This window comes from Scyliorhinus torazame, chromosome 6, assembly GCF_047496885.1.
Source record: "Scyliorhinus torazame isolate Kashiwa2021f chromosome 6, sScyTor2.1, whole genome shotgun sequence".
Lineage (NCBI taxonomy): Eukaryota > Metazoa > Chordata > Chondrichthyes > Carcharhiniformes > Scyliorhinidae > Scyliorhinus > Scyliorhinus torazame.
The window spans coordinates 44,624,209-44,652,123 of record NC_092712.1 but is presented as its reverse complement, the minus strand read 5'-3'; the positions used below and the strand labels follow the sequence as shown (position 1 = coordinate 44,652,123).

Sequence of the window (27,915 nt, the reverse complement as noted above, 5' to 3'; positions counted from 1 at the left end):
GTATTGTACCTTGCACGACTACTGTATATCTCAAAGTGCTTCACAGTCCTTGAAGTCAAATGGTGACACCTTGCAATATAATACAGAGGAAGGCATCAGTTGGAAGTTCTCCTGCCACTTGAGTCTGAAGATTATAAATTCAAGTCTCACTCCCCAGCATTTGAATAGGTCATTGAGACTGTCACTGAGGGGGTGCTACATTATCAGAGGATTCCAGAAGAGATGTTAAAACCAAGATCTTGTCTGCATGTTCGAGTCAATGTTAAAGATCCTTTTACACTCTTTGATGAAGAACAGGGCAGCTCTGCCAGTCTTCTTGCCGACATTTATCCCTGAACTAATACCAGCAAAAAACAGACTGACTGGTCATTTCTTTGTTTGAGGAGTCCTTGAATGGATCCCTGTACCTACTTTATTTTTTTTAAATAAATTGACTGTAATACCAACATGTTAGTTGGTACCACACTGTGACCACTCTAAATAAAGACATTTCTAATTTCTCTGTTGGATTTATTCTTCACTGTTTTTATGGCCTCTAGTTCGGATTCTCCCAAAAATGGAAACAATCCACATCTATTATGTGCAACCAGTTCATAATTTTAAGACTTTCCTCCAATCCGAATTGTTACCATTTATCCTACCCTCTGCTTTCTAATTTGTGGCCAATTTGTTACCCGTTCAACTATTTGTCCCCTGACACCACAGGTCCTAACTTTTGTCATGAACCTGTTATATAGCACTGTATATCCGCAAGTCCATTCCTCTTTCTGCATACTTTGTAGTTATACCGCACTTTTGTTCCGAAGACACTTATCCAACATCCACCTCCCCACCCCCATCTGCTGCACACATACCTATTGTAAATTCCTAGTGGCTGATGCCATAGCTGGATGCAGCTCCTGACCTCAAGTGCACCTAGAAGAGCTGGTTTAGCTCAGTGGGCTTGTTTGTGATGCAGAACAAGGCCAGCAGCGCGGGTTCAATTCCCGTACCAGCTGAGAACTCTGAATTCTCCCTCTGTGTACCCGAACAGGCGCCGGAATGTGGAGACTAGGGGTTTTTCACAGTAACTTCATTGCAGTGTTAATGTAAGCCGACTTTTGACAATAAAAAGATTATTATAAGAGGAAACTGAATTTGCTCTAATGGAACTACGCTTGATCTTCCAATCCGACAAGCAGTCCCAAGTGTTGAAATATCACTGCAGTATTAGCAGCTGTGAGGTGATTTAAAAATATTATTTTCTTGCTTTTGGCTGACTGTCTTTGTGCAGTGATCAACCTCCCAGCTGAAATAAGCAGCTCTTTGCATTAGTAAAGCCAGATAATTAATTACACTGGGATTTTAAACTCTTGCAATTGATGCTCATCCGTATATTGCAGTGGCAGTTAATGATATAAACATCATTGTTCATTTGGATTGTTGTAGTTGTACCTGTCACGAATCTGTACACTTGTAACTTGCGACTAAGGTGTTCTGATGTGTATTGCACATTGAAAATAATTATAATTTTGTTCGGTTTTTGAAAATGCATTCCTGCTTACCTAACCTGTAGCAAGAAGGAAATGTTATGACATCAGACCTGCTATTTTCAAATTTAAGAAAAGAAGGGGGCTGTTCACAATTTTGGGAACTAGAGTTTGAACCCAGTCTGTGTTGCTTGGGCAAACCTTTCATCTTTTGCCCTTGTGAAGCCTTATTTCATATCCAATGATAAGGCAGTTCAAAATTGCTGCAAAAAACTTCACCGGAAGTCTTGCAGCAATCCGTGCAGAACCGAAGGAATTGACTTCAGCATCTAAGTAGGTAAAGACGGGGGTTCACAGAACTTTTGCCTCTTGCCTGAGGTGTGGTGATTAAGCCACCATGAGTCAGCTCTTCCCCCCCTCAAAGGGGAAAGCAGCCTGTGGTAATCTGGGACTGTGGTGACTTTTACCGTATCTCCTTCGTCTCAAAAATAATAGATCTTTGCTTCGTAGTAAGTCAAGTAAGAAATATTACTACAGTGATAGTAGCCAGAAAAGCTTTGTCTAGGGTGCTGGATTTCCCAGTAAAATAATTCTTCTATTTTAGACTAATTGAGTCAGCATAGGCTTTGATTCAATATCAGAGAGACAACATTTTTTTTAAATAATTTTTTTTATAGAGTAACGAATTCATTTTTTTCCAATTAAGGGACAATTTAGCGTGGCCAATCCACCTACCCTGCACATCTTTGGGTTGTGGGAGCAAAGCCCACGCAAACACGGGGAGAATGTGAAAACTCCACACTGACAGTGACCCAGAGCCAAGATCGAATCCGGGGCCTCTGTGCCATGAGGCAGCGGTGCTAACCACTGCGCCACCACGCCCGCCAGAGGGACAAAATTATAAAATGTTCATTAATTTCTGCATTTTTCTGTACTAAATGCTTCCCATACAGTGCGGTGCTTAATTCTTGCCTGGGCTGAGTGAGAAACTATAGGCTCAACCTTTAGAGCACCCAATCAAATTTTACAATCTTAATTAATCCTCTTGCGCTTTTAGATTTGTCGATTATTTAGAATCTTTGGATAACTGGAGTATGTTTTAATCCAGTCTTGATGAAGTATAAATGTGTTATCTTATGTCTTTTGACACAAAAAAGTTCTTCATTCTCTGTGAGGCCTACTCCCCTACAATGTCAAGCTTATGAACCTTTGTGAATGGTTCAGCTTTTGAGCTGACTGTTAAGTGAAGAACCTCTGCTTTCAGCAGTTTGGCATCTGGAATATTTTCCACTTTAAAAGAGATGCAATGATAACTGGAAGGAACTCAAGTGTCTTCGTTGTCAGGAAAATCACTTCACAGCTGTTAATAATGCAGTGGCATTCCAACACCGCTTGCAACCCGGAGTCTTAGAGTGGCTATTCCAACTTCCCAGGTGGAACTGTCCATTAACAGTCTCTTGTAATTTATTTGATGTGGAGATGCCGACGTTGGACTGGGGTGAGCACAGAAAGAAGTCTTACAATACCAGGTTAAAGTCCAACAGGTTTGTTTCAAATCACTAGCTTTCACCTGAGGAAGGAGCAGTGCTCCGAAAGCTAGTGATTTGAAACAAACCTGTTGGACTTTAACCTGGTGTTGTAAGACTTCTTACTGTATTTTATTTAGCAGCAAATTCTTAGATTCTTATCTTAATCTGCCAAAGTTGACCTTTCCACAACCTTGAATTGAGGAATATTGTTCTATTGCAGTCCTGTCAATCACTTTAACCCTGACTTTGAAGGAAATACTGTAATACAAATGTAATGGTACCTGTTTCCCTGTACACTGGATGGACTCGGGCATTGCTGTTAAATGTAAATGGCTGCCTCTCGTTCTATGAGTCAGTGCTCATTTTTTCAGTTACAGTTGGTAACAGTCAGAGAGATCTAGGTGTACAGGTCCACAGGTCACTGAAAGGGCAACACAGGTAGTCAAGAAGGCATACGGCATGCTTGCCTTCATTGGCCGGGGCATTGAGTATAAAGATTGGCAAGTCATGTTGCAGCTGTATCGAACCTTAGTTAGGCCACACTTCGAGTATAGTGTTCAATTCTGGTCGCCACACTACCAGAAGGATGTGGAGGCTTTAGAGAGGGTGCAGAAGAGATTTACCAGGATGTTGCCTGGTATGGAGGGCATTAGCTATGAAGAGAGGTTGAATAAACTATGTTTGTTCTCACTGGAATGACGGAGGTTAAAGGGCGGCCTGATAGAGGTCTACAAAATTGTGAGGGGCATAGACAGAGTGGATAGCCAGAGGCTTTTCCCCAGGGTAGAGGGGTCAATTACTAGGGGGCATAGGTTTAAGGTGCGAGGGACAAGGTTTCGAGGAGATGTACGAGGTAAGTTTTTTTACACAGAGGGTAGTGGGTGCCTGGAACTCGCTGCCGGAGGAGGTGGTGGAAGCAGGGACGATAGTGACGTTTAAGGGGCATCTTGACAAATACATGAATAGGATGGGAATGAAATCTTAAAATTTGCAGTGCCCATTCGGCCCATCGAGTCTGCACCAGCTCTTGGAAAGAGCACTCTACCCAAGCCCACACCCCCACCCTATCTCTATAACCCAGTAACCCTACCCAACACAAAGGGCAATTTTGGTCTAAGGGCAATTTATCATGGCCAATCCACCTAACCTGCACATCTTTAGACTGTGGGAGGAAACCGGAGCACCCGGAGGAAATACATGCTCACTGGGAGAACGTGCAGACTCCGCACAGACAGTGACCCAAGCCGGGAATCGAACCTGGGACCCTGGAGCTGTGAAGCAATTGTGCTAACCACTATGCTACCGTACTGGTAGGGATATAGAGGGATACGGAAAATGGAAGGATACGGGCGCCGGAAATGCAGAAGATTTTAGTTCAGATGGGCAGCATGGTCGGCACAGACTTGGAGGGTCGAAGGGCCTGTTCCTGTGCTGTACTTATCTTTGTTCTTTGTTGGTCTGAACATGTGCCCTATCATGTGTCAAGGAAATGTGATTTGATTGGCTGAGCTGTACAGACATTCTCTTGACATGGAGCTCCACCCACCCCAGCCCAATCTGCTACACAATTCCACCCAATCCCTAGTCGGCAACTTGCGGTGCATTCCAATTGCTGGGGACTGTCCCTAAGGGTTCCCAGCTATGGCCTCCTACCACTGCTTTTCCCATCTAGTAGCTGGGCAGAATAAAATTATGATATGGTCTTGCCATTAGATTTGGCTGAAACTCAAGTCTGCGGGCTTGCCATTCTCCCCAACCTCATAAATTTCAGGCTCTGAATGTCCACCAGCTGAAGTTTGGGGCAATATGGTAGCACAGTGGTTAACACAGTTGCTTCACTGCTCCAGGGTCCCAGGTTCGATTCCCGGCTTGAGCCACTATCTGTGTGGAGTCTGCACGTTCCCCCCGTGTCTGCGTGGGTTTCCTCTGGGTACTCCAGTTTCCTCCCACATTCCAAAGATGTGCAGGTTAGGTGGATTGGCCATGCTAAATTTCCCTTAGTGTCCAAAATTGCCCTTAGTGTTGGGTGGGGTTACTGGGCTATGGGGATAGGATGAAGCTGTTGCCTTGGGTAGGGTGCTTTTTCCAAGGGCTGGTGCAGACTTGATGGGCCGAATGGCGGCCTCCTGCACTGTAAATGCTATGATGATTCTATGATTTACAGTTGTGACTTGGGAGGGGGAGGGGATAGAGCAGAAGGAATGTGTCCGAGTGAATAGCTCTTTCAAGGAGACAGTACAAACACAATGGGCCAAGTGCCCTTTTGTTTTGCTGTGGAATGCGATGGAATCTATCTGAAAAATAAATGGTATAACTTTCTGAGCAGTGGGAGAATATTGCAAGAATACATTGATTAAAACTGATTCTGCAATGTAAGTGGGACATGAATCTTGTCTGTGAATGAATCTGTTCACCTTTTGACCCTGTCATCTTGCACAGGAAAATTAACAAGGTGGGAGGAATGAGGACAGGCTGTTTGACCCATCAAACCCATTCTTCAGTGGATGACATTTAATCTCCTTTCTATGAATTCTCAACCCCATCTGTTTAATCTGAAACCTCATTTTAAAAATAATCATTGTCTGTTAATATATATTATTATTGTCAACTCAGTTAGCATAGCCTGTGGACCCAAAGAGAATTGAACAGGTCAAACTTGGTTGAACACGTACTTTGCATTTAGATTTAGATTTGCAGCTGCAAACTGCACAGAAAAGGCCCTTCGGCCCATAGTGTCTGCGCCAGTCAAAAACAACCACCTGACTACTCTAATCCCATTTTCTAGCAATTGGTCCATAGCTTGTCTGCCTTGGCATCGCAAATGCACATCTAAGTATTTCTTAAATGTTATGAAGGTGTCTGCCTCCACCATTCTTTCAGGCAGCGTGTTCCAGACTCCCACCATGCTCTGGGTGAAAACTTTTTTCCAAACATCCCCTCAAAACCTCCTGCCCCTTGCCTTAAATCTATGACCCCTAGTAGAATGTACTCTCCACCAAGGGGAAAAGTTTCTTCCTGCCTACTTTATCTATGCCCCTCATAATTTTATACATCTCATTCATGTCCCTCCTCAGTTGCCTCTGCTCTTAAGGAAAACAACCCCAGTCTATCCAATCTCTATTAATAACTAAAATTCTTCAGCCCAGGCAACATTGCTCCTATAGTATGGAGGGTCCCAGGTTCGATTCCCGGCTTGGGACACTGTCTATGTGGAGTCTGCACGTTCTCCCTGTGTCTGCGTGGGTTTCCTTCAGTTGCTCCGGTTTCCTCCCACAAGTCCCGAAAGACGTGCTGTTAGGTGAATTGGACATTCTGAATTCTCCCTCTGTGTACCCGAACAGGCACCGGAATGTGGTGACTAGGGGCTTTTCACAGTAACTTCATTGCAGCGTTAATGTGAGCCAACATGTGACACTAATAAAGATTATTATTACGATTCCAGAACTGCACACAATACTCTAGCTGTGGCCTAACCAATGTTTTACATAGTTCCAGCATAGCCTCCCTTCTCTTAATCTCTATGCCTCGGCTAATAAAGACAAGTAATAATAATAATAATCGAACCCGGGTCCCTGGCGCTGTGAGGCAGCAATGTTAACCGTTATGCCATTGTCATTTGCATGGTTTCTCACTCATTTCTTTCCAATGCAGCCCCCCCCCCCCCCCCCCAAATGAATTTCAAAACATTGTCCGATTTAGACTCGTCGCCACTGCAATAACGTGTGTTATCATTGAGGCCGTTTCTCATTGTTGTTTCCAATAAACCTCTTCATTATATAAGGTTTATATAAAGTGTCGATGGTAGCCATGATGTGGAGATACCAGTGGTGGACTGAGGTGGGCACAGTAAGAAGTCTTACAACACCAGGTTAAAGTCCAACAGGTTTGTTTCAAATCACTAGCTTTTGGAGCACTGCTCCTTCCTCAGGTGAATGAAGAGGTGGGTTCCAGAAACATTTATATAGAAGACCTCAGAAGACAAACACGGGACACAACCGACAGAGTACCCTTCGTCGTCCAGTACTTCCCCGGAACGGAGAACACTTCAGCAGTCAAGGCCATTCAGCCTCTGATCTTCGGGTAAGGGTTCTCCAAGGCGGCCTTCAGGACACGCGACAACGCAGAATCGCCGAGCAGAAACTTATAGCCAAGTTCCTCAACCGGGACCTTGGATTCATGTTGCATTACATTCACCCACCACAATCTGGCCTGGGCTTGCAAAATCCTATCAACTGTCCTGGCTTGAGACAATTCACACCTCTTTAACCTGTGATTATCCCTCTCTCCAGTTGCTCCGTCTGGACCTGTAAAGACTGAAATACCTGCAAAGACTCGCATTCAAAGTATCGTCTTGCATCTTTGACTTTGTCTATATAAACATTTCTGGAACCCACCTCTTCATTCACCTGAGGAAGGAGCAGTGCTCCGAAAGCTAGTGATTCGAAACACACCTGTTGGACTTTGACCTGGTGTTATAAGACTTCTTACTGTATATAAAGTTTCACCATATACAGCACAAAGGTATATCATAAGATTTTTACTCCTGGGTCCACACTGCCGGGTCCCTGCTCCCATGGCACTGCGCTTTTCCCCCATATGTCAGGGCTCGCGCACTCCCATGCTGTAGGTCCCAAGCAGATCATGTGGCCCGTGACAGATCATCCCTTACCACAGTCCCCTTTCCTTTTAAGAATGTGTGGTTTGGGTTTGTAGTTCTTAACTTCCTTTGCATGTTCTTTTCTAACCATCATGTAGTCCAGTAGTATTTCTTTACCATCATTGTTGTAGGTTATAAGGTGATTTCTGTGTTTTTGGTACCTGGTGTTCAATACCACCATTTGCAATGAAATGGAAAACACCAGCATCTTGGCTCACTCTTAATTTGCTTCTCCCAAACCGTGTCAACCAAAAATAATATTGCATCCCACTCTTTCTCCCCACGTGTCCATTTTGTGTCACCTACCATCACTATCCTGTTGCAGCTTAGTATTGTTTCAATTGTGTTGTACATCTGTTCCCAGAATTCTTCTGTCTTCTCTGGTCCACGTCTGCTGTGTGGTGCATAACCATTTCACTCCACGTTTCACCCCAGATTTCTAGCATTACTTTGGTTCTGTCAGCGAACGTGTGGTAGCTATATTTGCTGATGACACCAAGATAGATAGGAAAGTAAGTTGCCAAGAGGAGAAAGAGAGTCTGCAAAAGGGAAACAGACAGGTTCAATTTGGCAGATGGATCATAAAGTGGGTAAATGTGAATTTGTTCACTTTGGTTGGAAGAATAGAAAAGCAGGAAGAATAGAAAAGCAGTAAACTATTTAAATGGAGAAAGATTGCAGAAGTCGGTGAGAGAGGGATCTAAGTGGCTTGGGGCATGAATCTCACAGAATGAGTATGCAGATACTGTAAGTGATTTGAAAGGCAAATGGAATATTGCCATTTATTGCAAGAGGAATGGATTGTAAAAGTAGAGGTTTTTACAGGGCCTAACAACGGGCCTAACCTGTGGCTTCATAGCGCCAGGGGGCAGCACGGTAGCACACGTGGCTAGCACTCTGGCTTCACAGCGCCAGGGTCCCAGGTTCGATTCTATGCTAGGTCACTGTCTGTGCGGAGTCTGCATGTTCTCCTCGTGTGTGCGTGGGTTTCCTCCGGGTGCTCCGGTTTTGTCCCACAGTCCAAAGACGTGCAGTTTACATGGATTGGCCACAATAAATTACCCTTCGTATCTAAAAAGGTTAGGAGGAGTTATTGGGTTATAGGGATAGGGTGGAAGTGAGGGCTTAAATGGGTTGGTGCAGACTCGATGGGCCGAATGGCCTCCTTCTGCACTGTATGTTCTATGTTCTGTTCTAACAGATGTTAGACCACACCTGGAGTACTGCGTGTAGTTTTGGTCTCCATTTAAAAACAATTATGTATATATAATTTTATTTATTATTATTTATTTTAATTGCTTTCGAGAAGATTCACTGGACTCTTTCCTGGGGTGAAGGGGCTGTTTTTCTTTGAGAAAGGCTTGAACGAGTTAGGCTCTATTAGAGTTTAGAAGAGTGGGAGACTATCTTTTTGAAACACTCAAGATCCTGAGGGGACTTGATAAGGTGGATGCCTGGAGGACGTTTCCTCTCGTGGGGGAGTCTAAAACTAGGGAGCATAGTTTAAAAATAAGAGGTCTCCCTTTCAAGACCGAGATGAGGAGAAACATTTTCTCCCAAAGGGCCATTTGTGTGGGGAATTCTCTACTCCAAAAAATTATGGAGGCTGAGTGTCTGAGTTTATGCAAGGCACAGTTAGACAGATTTTTGATAGGCAGGGGAGTCGAGGATTATTATTTTTTTTAATTTAGTGTACCCAATTCATTTTTTCCAATTCAGGGCAATTTAGCGTGGCCAAACTACCTACTCTGCACATCTTTGGGTTGTGGGGGCGAAACCCATGCAAATACGGGGAGAATGTGCAAACTCCACACGGACAGTGACCCAGAGCCGGAATTGAACCTGGGACCTCGGCGCCGTGAGGCAGCAATGCTAACCACTGTGCCACCATGCTGCCCTAAGGGAGTCGAGGATTATGCGTGACAGGGCTGGGGAGGGTGTGGGCAGACTCCGGAAAGTGATGTTGAGATCACAGTAGATCAGCTCCGATTTTATTGATTGGTGGAGCAAACTCGAAGGATAAAGTGGCTACTCCTGTTCCTATATCACTGATTCTGTCCACTGCCGGCACCTTGTCCTTCATTTCCTCATGTAATGTTAATGCAACACAATTCTCCCATCTTCATAGATTTCATAGAATTTACAGTGCAGAAGGAGGCCATTCGGCCCATCGAGTCTGCACCGGCTCTTGGAAAGAGCACCCTACCCAAGGTCAACACCTCCACCCTATCCCCATAACCCAGTAACCCCACCCAACACTAAGGGCAATTTTGGACACTAAGGGCAATTTATCATGGCCAATCCACCTAACCTGCACATCTTTGGACTGTGGGAGGAAACCGGAGCACCCGGAGGAAACCCACGAACACACGGGGAGGATGTGCAGACTCCGCACAGACAGTGACCCAAGCCGGAATCTAACCTGGGACCCTGGAGCTGTGAAGCAATTGTGCTATCCACAAGGCTACCGTGCTATCTTGTCTATGTTGGTGAAGGTTCTATCCACTGCCAATTTCTCTTGCTTTGTTCCCCCTTCCACTTTGTTTCCTGGAGACCTGTGATTTGTATTCTTTTTCTCAATCATCAGGTGGTTACTTCATCACCTCTCCCCATCAGGCCACCAACATTTCGACTTGCTATTTTGAGTTTGATCATCTTTTCATCTCTTTTTGGGGTCAACCTTGTTTAATGGGTGGTGGCCCTTGCCCATTCCTCAGAGTTTGTGCAGAGTCCCTGCAGAGTTATCCCTAAAATGGATAACATTTCCATTCATACATCTCTTTCTATTTATCCTTTAGAGAAGGAAAAGAGCTTTATTTGCCTTGTAGTCTGGTAGAAAATGGACACTCCTAGGCTGGAAATTAAAGTTTATGATCAACTTTTTCCTGTGTCTCAATGCATCATTTAGCTGACAGTATATGCTGCAGTTAATAAACCAGGTCTGTTAGTTACTTGCACTTAAGCTTTAAAGAAAATAAGTATTTTTTGAAAAAGGCATAAAGTTTTGTAATTTTTAATGGCTGGTAATATTTTTGATTTGGTGCATGTCATGATTTTAAAAGTAATTTTCCCTTGCATCCAGTTACGACCCTAAATTCATTTTCTTTCAAATAAGCAGTTAATGGCTTCTAGAGTGTAACTGAATCTGAATGGGACTTTCCTCTGGACCTTTTAATTGTGAAATGCCAGTTGCATTCACCAAGTTGTAACTGTTTCTGCTGCAATCCTTCCTATTTTTCACTGAACATTAGCAATTCAACTTGTTATAAGCCCAGAAAGAAAGTAGTCTTAACGAGATGGCTGAGCGCCTGGAAATCACTTGGAGAATCAGAACTGCTTGTTGTGTAAAGCACGTCTGTTTGTACAGAAAGTTCTGAAATAGATACCATCGGCTACCAGCTTTCTTTACGCCCCTTTTTCAGTCTGCATTCGGTTGAGTCTAGAAACCATCCAGCTTATTAGTAAGTTCCCAAATTATCAAGTAGTTTGATGCCAAAATCTGTTCGATTGCACTCGAGTTCTGTTGCTGGTCATCATCACCCAGACTAGTTAAGGTAGCTGGCACCGTTTCTAGATTTGGTCTGTGGGATATAATTAACACTGTGAAAGGGAATTTGAACTGTTTAACCTCTTGGAAATAGTTTGATTACTGGTGGTCCTTGCACGGTATACATTGTCAAATCTCTTAATCCATGTGGTTCCTTTTTTCTCAATTTGTAAGTAATTGAGTAACGTGCTGGTTATTCCTCCGAGAAGTCATTCATTGATTACTATATATAGAAGATTAATTTTTAATGTTGTGGATAGGTGCTGGGTTTAAATAGTGGCTGTTTTCCTCATTTAAGTCACGGCAGCATTAAGCTGCACACGCTGTCCTATTACCATTAGTTAAATGTTTTACAATGCATTAAATACAATCTAATGTGGATTGTATCTTGTCTTCAGTTTGTAATGTACAACAGCTGTGGATGCAGAACTCCTGCGTGTGCACCTGCCAAAAAAATACAGCACGTCAAAAACTGTTTTTTAGTAATTCTCATTATCTGTTGTACCTACTCAACACTGGAAGTTGATGTTCAGCCCCAATGTAGCTGGTTGAGGTGCGATGTGGCATGACTTGTTCTCTGAATTTTACAGGAGAGATTACATAAATACACAAGAGATCCCTCTTCTGACTCTGCTCTCCCAGGATAGCATTAGCTACACTTTGAACGTTCAGCAGCCTTATTTGGATGTGAAATTAATCTTCGACAATAGCGCAAAGCAGTTTACCCGATTGACAGCTGATTTTGCACTCGGCCCCGTTTTCTTTTCCACTGAAGTTGAATGGGTTGCTGCTATTCTATTGCTCATTTTGGGCTACAATAAAAGATGAATTTCAACCCTGGCTCTACTATAGCTAGATAATTATTCCCAAACGTTACCCTTCTTTAATTTAAAGGGCTCCTTCCTAATATCTGTCTTGCAATTCCCATGCATTCATTTAAATTCATACATTCTGGTTCTACTTTTGTGGTTTTTTTGACGTAATGCTGAGTTTATCCGCAATGGTCGACTGTCACCTCGAGCACTTCTGTTTTGAGGCTATACTTCTCTCTTTCTCTCAGTCACAGATTACCTTCCTGCACCAGCCATAGCTGAAGTTGGTTATAGGTTACACTATGGACCAATAATTGATTATTGGCACCATGTTATAGGCCTCCAGGAACTGGAATTTCTTTTCTCTTCCATCTTGAATAAACTTTGCCCAAAATCCCATCCCAAACTCCCTGAGGATATCTTCTGAGAGTCATAAAATAACAACAGCTTCAGATCCATGATTGAATACTGGGTGGCAGGGAGAGAATTGCAACAGAATATAGATTTTGACGTTGAAAACATCATGAACTGACTTCCTGTGGCACGGTGTGAGGGGGAAGAAGAGCACGAGTGGCTCCGGCTGGAAACCTTTTTTCCGGCTCCACGGGTCTTTAACTTCTCAGAAAAACCCTGGAATTTGGCTGGGTAGAGTTCTCTCATGTCCACAATGCCCAAGGCCAACAAAGCCAGGAATGAATTGGTCCAAATACTGTCGACAGACTCTGAAGTCTTTCCAGGATCAACTGGAGGTAAGTTGGCGGAGGCAACTTCTTTTCCAACCACTGTACTAACGGCTAAATCACCAAGCTCTTGGCGGTTGAGCTTGAAAAACATCGGCAAAGCTTGTTTGCGGACCTTAAAAGATCAATTGAGGAGGCCTTGGCTCCCATTCGTCTAGTTCTCCAGAATCCCCCCCCCCCCCCGGGCCAGAATTAGACCGGGCCCACCGTTCGCTTCGACCTAAGTCTCATTCTGGAGATCCTCATGCAGTGATCGTGTACCAGGACATAAGTGCAGACCTAGCTAAGAAAAGAGCCGCTTTTAATAGAGTTCACTCCTCCCTTTACAAGAGCGTAGTCAAGTTTGAGATGATTTATCCAACTCATCTTTGAGTAACATTCTGAGAAAAATACTATTTTTTGACTCACTAGGAGATGCTGGCTCTTTTGTCCAGAAGCATAATTTGTGCTCTGTTTAATCTGTTATATGGCTCAGTTTATGGGCACTTTGCATTTTGTTTCTTTTCATGTCTGTTGTTTGGGTGTACTCTTAATGTTCTTAGTTATATATGAGAGATTTCTGCTGTCTGTTCCTTAAGTTAACTTATTTTTCCATTTCTCTTTTCGTTATTATCATTTGCTGTGACGTTTAGTCGCCAGCGTGGCGTTGTAACTTTAATAAGCTTTTACTCTCCAGTTGGGAATCTCCCTGCTGATGAGATGTGTTAGTTAAGGGTCTTCTACAGCTTACAAGTTTTTCAAATGAGCTTAGAGCTTGTGTATGGTTTTGTTTTGTTTTGGTATTTATAGGTTTTAGGTTAAGTTGTTTGCCACCATTCCATTTGCTTTTGGGTGTGGTTATGCTCGGCAGCGATGGCACCCTTGGGTTGGGGAGGGGGAAGTGGGGTGGGTTTTAGTTTGAGTTTGCTGACTGTGTCTGCTGGTCTCTCGTTTTCAAATCACCTGACTTGGCTCGCTGACCATCGAGGGTGGATCTTCTTGCTTTGTCTTATCTTTTAATATATCTCCTTGGGAATGGCTGAATCCGGTTTGAAGGGTGTGGGAGATTTCCAATCCAGCTGATTACCTGGAACGTTAGGGGTTTGAATGGCCCTGTAAAATGTTAGCATTTGCTCAGAGCCTGAACTCTGATATTGCTTTTTTGCAGGAAATCTATTGAAGCACTGAGGTATAGACCAGGCTACATAAAGGATGGGTTAGGCAAGTTTTTCATTCTAGTTTCAATAGTAGGGACAGGGGGATGTTAATTAATAAGAATCCCATTCTCCTCATCCCATATTGTTGCTGACTCAATGGCCGATTATATAATCATTTGCGGCTCCCTGTCGAACACCCCAGTCATTCTGGTCAACGTCTACGCCCCTAACTGGGATGATATGAAGTTCATTAACTCTCTGTTGGCTCTCTCCCCCTCCCCCCCCCCCCCCAACCTCGACTCTCACCATCTTATTTCAGGAGGTGATCTGAACTGTGTTCTGAACCCTAAATTGGATCGCTCTAAACCCAAATCTTTGGTCCTATTGGGTGTGGCCGGGGCCTTGTCTTTTTTCATGACCCAGATTTTGGGGGGGGGGGGGGGGGGAGTCTCTCTCTCTCTCTCTCTCTCTCCCCCCCCCTCCCCCCTGGTGTTTTTTTGCACCTAAATGATAGGGATTTCTTCTCTTTTTCTTTTCTCATGTGCACTCCCACATTGACTTTTTAATTTTCGATAGGGCTCTCCTCCCATCGGTAATGGCAGCTGAGCATTCAGCGATTGTATCTCTGACCACGCCCCACACTTTGTTGATCTGTTGCTTGAGTCTGGCCCCACTCTGGAGGTTAGATACTAATTTGCTGGACGATTTTCAAATAAAACAAAATTTGCGAACGCCAATCCACCTCAATTGATGACTACATCAAATTAAATAGGTCGACTCAATCTGTCCTTCCATGTTGTGGGAGGCACTTAAGGCTGTCCTTAGGGGGGAAATTATTTACTATAGCGCACGTGCAAAAGGTGAAGAAGTTAGAACAGCAGAGGCTGGTGGATTCAATTTTAGATCCTACTCCAGAGCTATATGCAAGCAGGAAAAAGTTGCAGACCCTGTTTGAACTACTCCACCAATAAGGCTGTATGTCAGATACAGCGCTCCATATTTACAAATATGGGAAGAAGGTCAATTGTCTTCTGGCTCACCAGCTTAATGTGGAGCAGCCTCCCGTGTGATCCCCAGATATTCAACCCGGGTGGCAACCTCGTTTCTGCCCTTCTCCAGGTCAATGTGGCCTTTGAATTCTGTTGAGTGACCTGTGCCTCCTGTGGACGAGTCGATCATGTCTGATATTCTGGATAACTTGCCTATACCAGTGGTCGAAGCAATCGAGTTGTGAGCTGGACTCCCGTTATGCCCCAACAATATTTAAAAATGCATTGGCCTGATGCAGACCAGTAAGGCCTCTGGCCCGGAGGCTTTCTGATCAAATTTCACAAGACGTTCTCTGAACAGCTCGCCCTTTGTTGCTAGATCTGTTTAATAACTCCTTATCCCGTGGGTCATTGCCTCCGACCCTTCCTAAAGCCTATACTTCCTTTCCCCTTAAGAGAGACAAGGACCTCACCGAGTGCGGTTCATACCAACCCAACTCACTTTTAAACCCGGAAATTAAGCTGCTCGCTAAGATTCTGGCACTAAGATTGGAACCTTGCCTTCCAAGTATAGTTTCTGAAGACCAAACAGGCTTTGTAAAGGGCCGTCAATTAGCCAATATACATGGCCTTTTTAAAGGTTATACTCCTTCTCCCCTCCCCTGCACCCGAGCCAAAGATGTTAGTATCTCTTGACGCAGGGTAAGCATTTGACGGGGTAGATTTGCGACTATTTGTTTGAGATTCCTGAAAGATTTGAATTTGGCCATGAATTTGTGTCTCTGATCCGTTTGTTATACAAGACACCAATGGCCATTGTTAATTTTCTAATCTGACTGCTTCCCCCTGATTAGGGGCACGAGTAGGACTGCACACACTCTCCACTTTTGTTCGCCCTGGCAATAGAGCTGCTCTCTATAGCCTTCAGGGATTCCAATCATTGGAGGGTATTAATCGAGATGGGGTGGAACATAGTGTATCTCTTTATGCAAATGACCTACTATTAAACATGAAGTTGCTGTGAAAATCCCCTAGTCGCTACAGTCCGGCGCCTGTTCAGGTACACAGAAAAAGAATTCAGAATGTCCAAATTACCTAAATTTCGGGACTTGTGGGAGGAAACCGGAGCACCCGGAGGAAACCCACGCAGACACTGGGAGAGCGTGCAGACTCCGCGTACAGACAGTGACCCAAGCCGGGAATCAAACCTGGGTCCCTGGTGCTGTGAAGCCACAGTGCTAACCACTGTGCTACCGTGCTGCCCATAATACAGGGTCAACTCTACCTCCTCGTGCCCGTTTGAGCACATGTTTTGGTCTTGCCCCAGACTCCAGCTTCTGGGCTTCCGTTTTTAGCACCAGGCCTGAGCTTCTCCATCTAGAATTACCCATGTCCGCTGGTGGGCTGGTGGCCATATTTGGGGTTTTGGACTCACCGGCAGTTCACTCTGGGGTAGAGGGGTCATCGCCGCCTTTGTCTCACTGATAGCCCGGAGGCGGATACTGCTCGATTGGAGGTCTCCGGTTCACCTTGTGCTCTGGCTGGTTAGAGGACTTAATGTCCTTTTTGCACTTGGGAAAAATGTAATTCACCACCAGGGATACAGGGGAGAGATTCTGTCCGAGATGGCAACCGTTTATTTCCTTTTTCAAAGATCTAGATACTGTCAGCTGTTAGGGGTTTTAGGTATAGTGTTTAACTTACTTTGGTTTGATTGCATTGTTTGTATTCATGTGTATTTATTGGTTATTTGTTAATACATTAAACTTTAATAAACATACTTTAAAAAAGAAAAGAAAATATAATGAACAAGTTAAACAAAAATAGCGTGTTTACAAAAAAAAGGCTTTCTTCTCACACCCTCAATGACCCTGATGCTAATAGTGATTCTGATCCTATTGAAGACTTCATTTCTGTTCAGTGAAGTCAGGCAGTGTTTTGTGAGGGCCACGAAGAATCCAGCACGAGTTTTAAGGATACAAAGTAATAACATTTATTTACAATAACATATATACATAACAGCAGCAGCAACTTCCCTTGCTGCACACTCCTTCCTGCTGTTTCCAAACTGGCCAGCTTTATTTATACTTGGAGTTTACTAATGGTTTCTCCGCCCCCCTCATTGGGGAAGCTCATACTCCCACAGGATTGTGGGATTGTCATTAGTCCCCAGCCAATGGTAAGCAGGCAGGTTATAACGTCCCTCCTCTTCTCCCCCCCCCCCCCCCCCCCCCCAAAAGTCCAAGGAATCCACCGAAGACCCTGGCGAAGGAAGGCATCGGACTCGTTTTGCCGCAGGCCGGACATCATTTGCATGCGGCGCTGGTTCAGGCGGCGTGTAATGAGACGGAAACCGCCGCTTCCGTGATGAACGGCGCAACGGTTGTACATCCACGGTCTGTGGACCCGAGGATTCCCCCTCTGATGCATCCTGTGTCTCCATCTCGGAGTCAGAGTCTGCTGCCTCCGTCATGTCAGCGTCTCTATCTCCATTCGGTTCTGTAACGACCTGCGCAGGCTTCGAGTGAGGCACCAGTGGAAGATTGTGAGGACTACCTTCCCTTATCACTGGTCTCTGCGGCTGTAGAAATAAGCTCCGGGGGTGGGGAATCCTTTGAGGGGATAGTCTTCTGGACCGAACGTGGTCTACATGTTTGCGCTGGAGACGACCCTGGGCTTGCACCTGGTAAGATATAGGGCCCGTTTGGCGAAAGATTACACCAGGAACCCACTGGGCACCACCAGCAAAATTCCGAACGAACACTGGGTCACCGGGCGCAAACTGCCGAATCGGCCGATGCCGAGAAAATCCCTGTCCCTGCCGTTCTTGTGTGCGGCGTACCTTTACGCCAATGTCCGGGAAAACCATACTAAGGCGGGTGCGAAGTCTCCGGCCCATTAGGAGTTATGCGGGAGCTACCCCAGTCACCGCATGGGGGGTGGTCCTATACGTAAACAAAAAGCGAGCCAGTCTTGTGTCCATTGATCCGGAAGACTGCTTCTTTAGGCCTCTTTTGAATGTCTGCACTGCGCGCTCTGCCAACCCATTTGAAGCCGGGTGGGTATGGGGCAGTGCGGATATGGCGTATGCCGTTCATCTTCGTGAACCTCGCGAACTCCTCACTCATGAATGGAGTGCCGTTATCCGTGACCAGCACCTCGGGGAGGCCATGCGTACTAAAAGACAAACGCATCTTTTCAATTGTTGCGCAGGACGTTGTCCCCTGCATCTTATGCACCTCTAGCCATTTAGACTGGGCGTCAATTAACAGAAGGAACATGGATCCTTGAAAAGGGCCTGCAAGATCTGCATGCAAGCGTGCCCAAGGCCGCCCTGGCCATTCCCAGTGTTGTAGGGGCGCGGCTGGCAGAAGCTTCTGATGCTCCTGGCAAATGGAGCAGTTTTGGGCCACCTTCTCAATGTCGGTGTCGAGGCCTGGCCACCAGACATAACTCCGGGCCAACATTTTCATTTTGGTTACACCTGGATGCCCATTGTGCAAGTCTGTTAGTATCAGCTCCTGGCCTTTTTCCGGGACAATCACACGCATCCCCCACTAGAGGATGCCGTCTTCCACACTGAATTCTGACAGCTTGGAGGAAAATGCCCGCAACTCGCCTGGGAGCTGTCTATGCTGCCCACCATACAGGACTATGTGCCGAACCTTTGACAGGACTGGCTCCGTCTGGGTCCACTCACGGATCTGTGATGCTGTGACAGGCAAGGTGTCCATAAAATTTAGGGTTGCACCCACCTCACCAGTCGTGGAGGTCGACATGGGGCCGGTCGATAAAGGCAATTGGCTCAGTGCGTCGGCATTTACTATCTGCGTTCCTGGTTTGTGCTCCAGAGAATACCCGTATGCAGCAAACAACAAAGCCCAGCGCTGGATCTGTGCGGAAGCAGTGGGCGGTATTGGCTTATCCTCTCTGACAAGTCCCAGCAGAGGCTTATGATCAGTCACGATAGTGAAATGGCGGCCATACACGTACTGGTGGAAACGTTTCACCGCAAAAACCACTGCCAGGCCCCCCTCCTCGATCTGCGCATACTTTTTCTCCGCTGCAGTCAATGTGCGGGAGGCGAAAGCTAACGGTCGCTCGGCCCCGTTCTCCATCTTGTGGGACAGGACGGCCCCAATACCATACGGGGATGCATCACGTGACGAGCAAAGGCTTTCCAGGATCATAGTGGGTTAGTAACCCAGACGATAATTGTTGCTTTACCCGCCGGAAAGCGGTTTCTTGCGGCTGACCCCAAACCCAGGTGTGATTTTTCTTTAGCAGAAGGTGCAAAGGGGCCAGCGTAGTTGCCAGATTGGGGAGGAACTTCCCGTAATAGTTTACGAGACCGAGAAAAGAACGAAGATGCGAAGTGTCAGTCGGGGCGTGGGCCTGTTGAATTGCACGCACCTTCTCTGCGACGGGGTGCAAACCTTCGCGGTCCACCCGATAACCTAGGTAGACTACTTCCTTTGCCTGAAATACGCACTTTGTGTGACGTAAACGGACTCCAGCCTCCGAAAAGCGTCTAAGGACAGCCTCCAGATTTTCCAAATGTTCCTGCTCCGACGTCCCTGTAATCAAAACATCATCTAAGTAGACAGCAACACGTGGTAAACCTCTCAAAATGCCCTCCATAACACGTTGAAAAATTGCGCAGGCAGAGGATACTCCAAAGGGCAACCGTGTATATTCATACAGGCCCCGGTGTGTATTAATCATTACATATGATCGGGAGGCAGGGTCCAGCTCCAACTGCAGGTAGGCGTGACTCATATCTAATTTTGTGAACGAGAGTCCACCTGCAAGCTTCGCGTAGAGATCCTCTATGCGAGGCATTGGATATCGGTCGAGTCGGGAATCCGTATTCACTAAGTTTATAGTCTCCACACAAGCGAACTATGGCATCTGGCTTCATTACAGGTACAATTGATGCTGCCCAGTCAGCAAAACGGACGGGCCTGATAATACCCAAACTCTCCAAACGAGTGAGCTCCCCTTCTACCTTCTCGAGCAAGGCGTAAGGCACCGGGCGCGCCCGGAAATAGCGCAGTGTGGCTCCTGGTTCGACTTGGATACGGGCTACGGCCCCTTTTATTTTCCCAAACCAGGCTGGAATACATCTGGGAATCGTCCTAGCACCTCAGTCAACCCTTCAGAAACTGTTAGGAGGATGTGCTACCATTGCAACCGCAAATGGTGCAACCAGTCCCGAACCAACAGGCTGGGCCCATGGCAGCGCACCACGATAAGTGGGAAACGCTCCTCCTGGCGTTCATAAACAACAGGGGTCATTGTAGTTCCTGCAATGTCCAGTGGTTCCCCCGTGTAGGTGGCCAACCTGGCCTGTGAGTTGGTTAATGTAAGGGTCTGTATACCCTGCTTGATGCGGTCGAATGTCCTCTGGGCGATCACTGAGACCGCTGCGCCAGTGTCCAACTCCATCTCAAGCGGGTGGCCATTGACCCGTACTGTCACCTTAATGGGGGCCACACGGGGAGCTGCCACACAATGCAGCTGCAGGCAGTCGTCCTCCGTCTCCACGTCCTCAGGAGTAGTCGCCGCAGGTTCATCCACATGGAAGGTACAGCCCCTGGGCTGGTCCCAGTTACTGCCCCTGGGCTGGTCCCAGTTTCGGTCGGAACGACGGCACCTCTGGCGCCCCCAGGACCGCCGTCCGCGACGGGGTCGGCGCCTACAAGTCTAACACGGACATGGCTCCTCATCCATTGGTTCTGGAGAAGGCTCCCTTCGGGGAGGAATGTCCGATGGCCACTGGCGTCGGTCCGGACGTTGCCTCGCCCAAGGTACCGCAGGAGTGCGGGGGGACGTTTTCGGACAGAAGGGGTTGCGCCCCAAGGCATGCACTTCCATTCCCTGTAGCTCCTGCACTCCTCGTTCTGCGCTCTCTCGGGACAATACTATTTGAATGGCCTGTTGAAAAGTCAATGTTGGCTCAGCTAACAACTTTCTCTGGGTGGCCGCATTGTTAATACCGCAAACCAAACGGTCGCGTAACATTTCTGACAAGGTCTCACCATAGTCACAGTACTCCGCAATCCTGCGTACCCTGGGTAGAAAATCGGCAAGGGATTCTCCAGGGGTCCTCTCAGTGGTATTAAACCGGTGACGCTTGACTATCGTGGACAGGGTTGGGTTAAAATGTTGCCCCACTATATTCACAAGTTCATCAAACGTTTTGGTGTCCGGCGCAGCTGGGTATGCAAGGCTCCTAATCACCCCAAACGTATGCGGGCCGCAGGCGGTGAGCAATATGACCACCTGGCGCTCGTTTTCGGTGATATTGTTTGCCTGGAAATAGTAACGCATCCGTTGTGTGTACTGGTTCCAGCTTTCCAGCGCAGCATCAAAAACATCCAAACGTCTGTACAGAGGCATGGTATAATAGAAAACAACTTCCAAACTGTCCAACAAAAATCCAGGGAGGTGGCTTCAGCAGTGTAGACAGCTATTCACTTTAACCCTCGTCACCAGTTTTGTGAGGGCCACGAAGAATCCAGCACGAGTTTTAAGGATACAAAGTAATAACATTTATTCACAATAACATATATATATATATATCTGCTGTTTCCAAACTGGCCAGCTTTATATATACTTGGAGTTTACTAATGGTTTCTCCGCCCCCCCCCCCCCCCCCCCCCCCCTCATTGGGGAAGCTCATACTCCCGCAGGATTGTGGGATTGTCATTAGTCCCCAGCCAATGGTAAGCAGGCAGGTTATAACACAGTGCAAGGAAATTGAACTCTGTGAGGCTTAGAATGGGCATTAATCTAACACTGCAGGAGATCCTGACTAGGCAAAATTGTGAGTATGCAATATCTCTGGGTTCAGGGTGGCTGCTATGTCAGTATTGTATTGATAACATGATTGAATTTCACATACATTTGAGGGTGAGAAGAGAGTCTTAAGATTAGCTTAAGCTTAAATAAAGGCAAAAAGGCTTCGTAGTAGGAGGAGGCCATTTGATAAGATCACGGTTCACCTAATTTGTGGCCTCACATTCTGTCTGCTCCCCGTAACTCTTGACTTCTATGGATATCAAAAATCTGTTAAACTAGGTCTTGAATTAATTTAGTGTCCCAGCCTCCACTGCTTCCTGAGGAAGAGAATTCCACATTCAAATAATGCTCCGAGAAATAAATTTTCTTTACTCCATCTTAAAAGAGAGACCCCACAAGAAGAAACATCCTCCTGGTATTCAACCTGACAAGTCCCCTCCGGGTCTTTACATCTTTCAGTAAGATCACCTCCCGTTCTTCTAAAGTCCAACTTCAACCTACCTGTTCAAACTTTCTTCATGGGGTAAACCCGTCATCCCAGGAATGAGTCATATGAACCTTCCCTGAACTGCTTCTGATCCTTAAGGGGCTGGTTTAGCTCACTGGGCTAAATCGCTGGCTTTTAAATCAGACCAAGGCAGGCCAGCAGCACGGTTCAATTCCCGTACCAGCCTCCCCGAATAGGTGCCGGAATGTGGCTTTTCACAGTAACTTCATTTGAAGCCTACTTGTACAGTAAGCGATTTCATTTCAAGTAACGAGACCAAAACTGTAGACCACACTCCCAATGTGGTCTCACCAAAACCATGTACAGCTGTAGTAAAACTTCCCAACTTTTACATTCCATTCCTCTTGCAATAAACATCAGCATCCCATTTGCCTTCCTATGCCTGCATGCTCACTCTTGATGATTCGTGTACTAGGATACCCAGATCCCTCTGTATTATAATTAGAAGGGTATGACAGCAGAGCTGGTTAAAGTGAACTGCTAAAGTTAAAGGCTAGGAAGGTAGAGATGCAGCGCCAGACATTTAAGGAGATATTGCATGACACTCAGTAAAAATATATTCCAGTGGAAAAGAAAAACTCTTGAAGAGGCTGCATCTTCCATGACTATCTCAGTAAGTTAAAGACAGTATCAGATGGAAAGAAAAAGCAAAAATTCTGCGAAGATTAGTAGGTAAGAAGATTGGTCAAAATTTAAAAACCAGAGAATAACCTAAAAGAAAAAGAGGGAGAAATATATGAGAGAAAGATAGTTAGAAATATTTTTTTACATTAAAAGTTTCTACAGGTATTCAAAAAGCAGTATAGTAATTAAAGGGAGTGTTGGCTGTCCAGAGAGTGAAAAGGGGAACTGATAATGGGAAGTAAGGAGATGGTAGAACTGGGAAACTTTTTGTGCCTGTTCTCATTATAAAAGAGACCAATAACATTGCAGATATTACTTGTAAATTGGTGAAAGGGATGAAGGAACTCTTAAACTAATACAATCACCAGGGAGCGGGCACCTATCAGAACTAAAGTCTGGCAAGTCCCCAAAACCTTGTGGCCTGCATCCTAGGGCCTTAAAAGAAGTGGCTGTGAAGATCGATGCATTGTTAGTAATTTTCCATAGCTCCCTCAAATCTAGAACGGTCAGTCATTTAGAAAATAGCAAATGTAACTCTTTTCAAGAAAGGTAGGAGACAGAAAGCAGGAATCAAGAGGCCTGTTAACCGGCACGGTGGCACAATGGTTAGTACTGCTGCCTCACGGTGCTGAGGACCCGGGTTCAATCCCGGCCCTGGGTCACTGTCTGTGGAGTTTGCACATTCTCCCTGTGTCTGCATGGGTTTCGCCGCCACAACCCAAAGATGTGCAGGCTAGGAGAATTGGCCTCACCAAATTGCCCTTAATTGGTTTAAAAACAAATATAATTGGGTACTCTAAATTTATAGAGAAAACAAACCTAACATCTGTCTTTGGGAAAATTAGAGAATCTGTTATTAAGGAGGTTATTCTTGCTGTTAATGTATTTGGGGAAAGCCAACATGGTGTTTTAAAAGGGAAATAGTGTTTAATTTATTACAGTTATTTGAAGAAATAGTCAGCAAAGTGGATAAAGGGGAACCTGTCGCTGTGTGCCTGGGGGTTGGGGGTGGGTGCTCTTTAGGTTGATCGGTGCAAACACGATGGGCCGAATGACCTCCTCCACTGTGGATTCTGTGGATTAAAATAAAAGTTTAAAAATGAAGGATCCTCCATTTTGGACGGAGTAAAGAGGAAATCCTTTTGAGGGTCGGTAGTATGTGAAATTCTCTTCCCAAGAGAGCAATTGAGTCAGCAACGTTGAATATTTTCTTCATTAAGAAGGGGTTAAAAGTTATAGGGGGTAGACAAGAAAGCAGAGTTGAGATCGCAGTCCAATTAGCCATGATCTTATCAAATGGTAGAGCAGGCTTGAGCAGCTGAATGGCCTACTCCTGCCCCTCATTCAGATGTTAGTATGTGTTAACTCTAACCTTGTATGCCTTTAATGTATTCAGAAATGTATAGGACGAGGAGAGGCATTGTTGGCCAGTCACAATTTGAAAATAAATTGTTTTGTGCTAATTTATCACTCGTACTTTGTGCTCTGTGTATTTCGTTTTACATCAATGCTCGAATTCACTCCAGCAGATTTGATGCCCTTTTATTGGTGGTGTTGCTGCTGGTTGCGCAGGAGGTTTTCTCACCTAACAAGTGACACTCACTGTGCTTTAAAAATATTTTCCAAGTGTTAAGGTTTCCACTCTGATGCCCCAGATAACAGACTTCAGTGATACAATGTGCTGCAACATTTTGTGACTTCCATTAAAATGCTTCTTTCTTTTCTAGGAATGTTAACTATAACAGACTTCATAAACATACTGCACAGATACTACAAGTCACCCATGGTAAGTGCTTTCAATTGTCAAATTCTTGGGATCCAAAGTAAATTAATTGTGTGAAATAAGAAACAACCGTTCATACAGATAATATTAGCGTTGTCTGAAGGAAATTTCCATGCTGTATCTAATTAGGATTCATCATTCAATAACAGTATCTGTGGGAAAAACACAAATCTATGCGATTCAATTCATTCAAACGCAACAACAACCACAACATGCATTTATCTAAAGCTTCTAACGTACTGAAGAGCAATATGCAAATATCATGTTGCTGTTGTCCATGGTTTCACATTTTCAAATAGTGATGGGCAAAGCGAGAGAAATTTTTATGACCCTTTTCCATAAAGAAAATCAGAAGACTTTACACGACTTACTGTTTATAAGGTCACATTTTGGATTTTAATCTCACCCCTTTTATTATTATTCTTAGTCGAAGATCTCTGCAAAGATCTTCGCAATCAACTACACAGCCAGTTTATGTCATCTGCAAATTTCCCAATCATGTCTCCCACGTTTGAATCCAAATCATTAATATATACAACAAACAGCACGAGCCCCAGCACTTAGCCCTGTGGAACATCACTGGAAACCACTTTCTATTTGCAATTTATTGGAATCAATTGACCATTACCTGTTGTTTCCTATCGCCGAACCAACTTAGATCCAACTCGCCACATTCCCCTGTATCCCATGCAATTTCACTTTTCTGATCAGGCTGCCATGTGGGACCTTGTCACTACCCTCATCAATTCTCCTTGTTACTACCTCAAAAATTTTTATTATATCAGTACACTATCTTCCCCTAACAAAATCATGCTGACTATCGCTGATCAATCCATGCCTTTCTAAGTGACAATTTAAAATGTGTCTCCGAATTGATTCCAATAAATTGGCCAACTCAAAATTAGACCGACTGGCCTATAATTTTCTGGCCTATCCCTTGCATCTTTTTAAATAGCAGTACAATGTTCAGAGGCCTCCAATCCTCTGGTACCCACCTGTATCTAGTGTGGATTGGAAAACGATCCTCAGCACCTGCTATTTCCTCCCTAGCTTCCTTTAACAGTCTGGGATACAATCTATCTGGCTCCATCATTCCCACCAGTACTTGCTCTCCCAATATACTTATTGTATCCAGTAATTCACATTTCTCTTTAACTAAGATGTCTGCATCGTCCCTCTCCTTGGTGAAGACAAAGTACTCATTGAGGACCCATCAACACAAGTTACCATGCACATCTCTGATAAGCCCTACCCTTTCCTCAGTTACTCTCTTGCTCTTATTATACTTTTAAAACATCTTTGGCTTTTCTTTGATTTTATCTGCAGATATTTATGTATCCTCACTTTGCTTTCCTAATTTCCTTCTTTACTTCACTCCATGCTTTCTATACTCCTGCAGGCTTTCTACAATAGTAAGTTTTTTGTAACTGTCATAAGCTTTCTTTTTCTGCTTTATCTTGCCCTGAATGCTTCTGGATAAACAGGGGGCTCTAGCTTTGGCAGTACCACCCTTTTTCATAGTGGGGACATGTCTCGACAGTGCCTGTAGAATTTCACTTTTGAATGCTTCCCACTGCTTTGAAACTTTTCCCTTTTTGTGTTGTATCTAGTCCACGTTTGCCAGTGCCCCCCCCCCCCCCCCCCCCCCCCGCCTCCAGCTCTAAAGTCGTCGTCCCCCCCCAGCTCTAAAGTTTGTCTTCCCCCAATTTAGGACTTTACCTATGTCTTTTCCGTAATGATTCTAAATCTAACTATTGTGGTCACTATCTCCAAAATGCTCCCCCACTGCTAATCCATCCAGTTGCCCATCATAATTTTACAAAAGTAAATCTCACCCAGCCTATTGGGCTTGTTACGTGCTGGCTAAAAAAGTTTTCCTGAATGCAGGTCAAGAATTTTGTGCCCACTGTGCCTATTTTGTTTGCACTCCGAAATTTGCCGACATATTTATTCTTCAAATTTCCTTCCACTATTTTGGGGTGTATAGTATACTCCTAGTAGTGTGGCTGCCCTTTTTTATTTCTGAGCTCAACCCATATGGCCTCATTTAATGTTTCAGTTGGTATATCATCCTTCCTCAGCTGTAATTGATTCCTTAACCAATAATGCTGCACCTCCATCTTTCTTATCTCTTTCCCCTCCCCCTCCCCCTCTATCCTGCCTGCAAACTCTTTCCAGGGATGTTGAACTGCCACTTCAGACCCTCTTTAAGCCAAGTTTCCATTCTAATTATGATAATATGCGCGCCCCCCCCCCCCCCCCGCCCGCTCCTTAAAATCTGCTTTTGGGACCTCATCCCCTTTTCATGTACCATCAAGGACCATGACTTCTAGCTGAATAGCCTCCCCCAGAGGCATGTCTTGTAGGCGCTGCATGACATCCTTGACCCTGGCACTAGGGAAGCAACATATGACCGTGGATCACATCTATGCCAACACAAATGCCCGTCTGTTCCCCTAACTAACTAATTCCCTATCACTACTGCTCTTTCTTCCGAATTCTGTATAGCACAGCTGCACGTGGTGTCCCAGACTTGGATCTGACTGCACTCGGGAACCAACGCCTTCATCAGCATCCAATACGGAAAATTGATTGGTGCGCAGGGCCCTGGGGGTCTCCTGCACTTCCTGCCTAGTTCTCGTAGATTACCAGCAGTTACCCATTCCTTTTCTGCCTCCAGGCTCCTAAGCGGTGGCTTGTAGATTGACAACTGAGCAAATTATCTAAATAGTTATGCCTCATTAAGGCATGTTTTGTGTATGAGAATCCCCTTAATAGGCGGCAACATTGTTTTTGACAGCAAGTTTTAAATAGACCCAGTTCCTAATGTACAGATAAGATACATACATTACTCTTCTCGGTGATAAGTTATTTGGCAATTTCAAAGTAGTTTTGCTTGAACAATTTTTTTATCAGTCCTGTCGTCCAAATTCAGCTTTTCCCTTTGTACATGTATTATCAAATTTGAGCCAGCAGCAACATTTTTAGCCACCTGAGTAGGCATGTAGTGAATTAGAGCTCATGATGTGACCTTTTCTTTTCTTATTCAAGGGATGTGTCCTTTGCGGCTAGGCCAGCATTTATTGCCCATCCCTAATTGCCCTTGCAAAGATGGTTGTGCGCTCCCGCATTGAACTGCTGCAGTCCCCTGTGGTGTAGGTATACCTAGAGTGGGATTAGGGAGGGATTTTGATCCAGCAACAATGAAGGAACGGTGACATATTCCCAAGTCAGTATCCAGTGCCTTTAGCCATTTCTTGATATCACAAGGAGTAAATTGAAGACCGACAACTGTGATGCTGGGGACTGCCGGAGGA

The 27,915-nt window shown here is 45.1% G+C and overlaps 1 protein-coding gene across 5 annotated transcripts in view; it reads left to right on the top strand.

Annotated features, from left to right (window-relative positions):
- Positions 1-27,915, top strand: part of LOC140424773 (5'-AMP-activated protein kinase subunit gamma-2-like) — a 584,455-nt gene that overhangs the window by 499,096 nt on the left and 57,444 nt on the right. For all 5 annotated transcript variants that reach the window (XM_072508165.1, XM_072508164.1, XM_072508167.1 and 2 more), the window contains one exon: positions 24,543-24,601. In XM_072508165.1, coding sequence (XP_072364266.1) covers positions 24,543-24,601 — 59 coding nt within the window. The remainder of the gene's footprint in view (positions 1-24,542; positions 24,602-27,915) is intronic.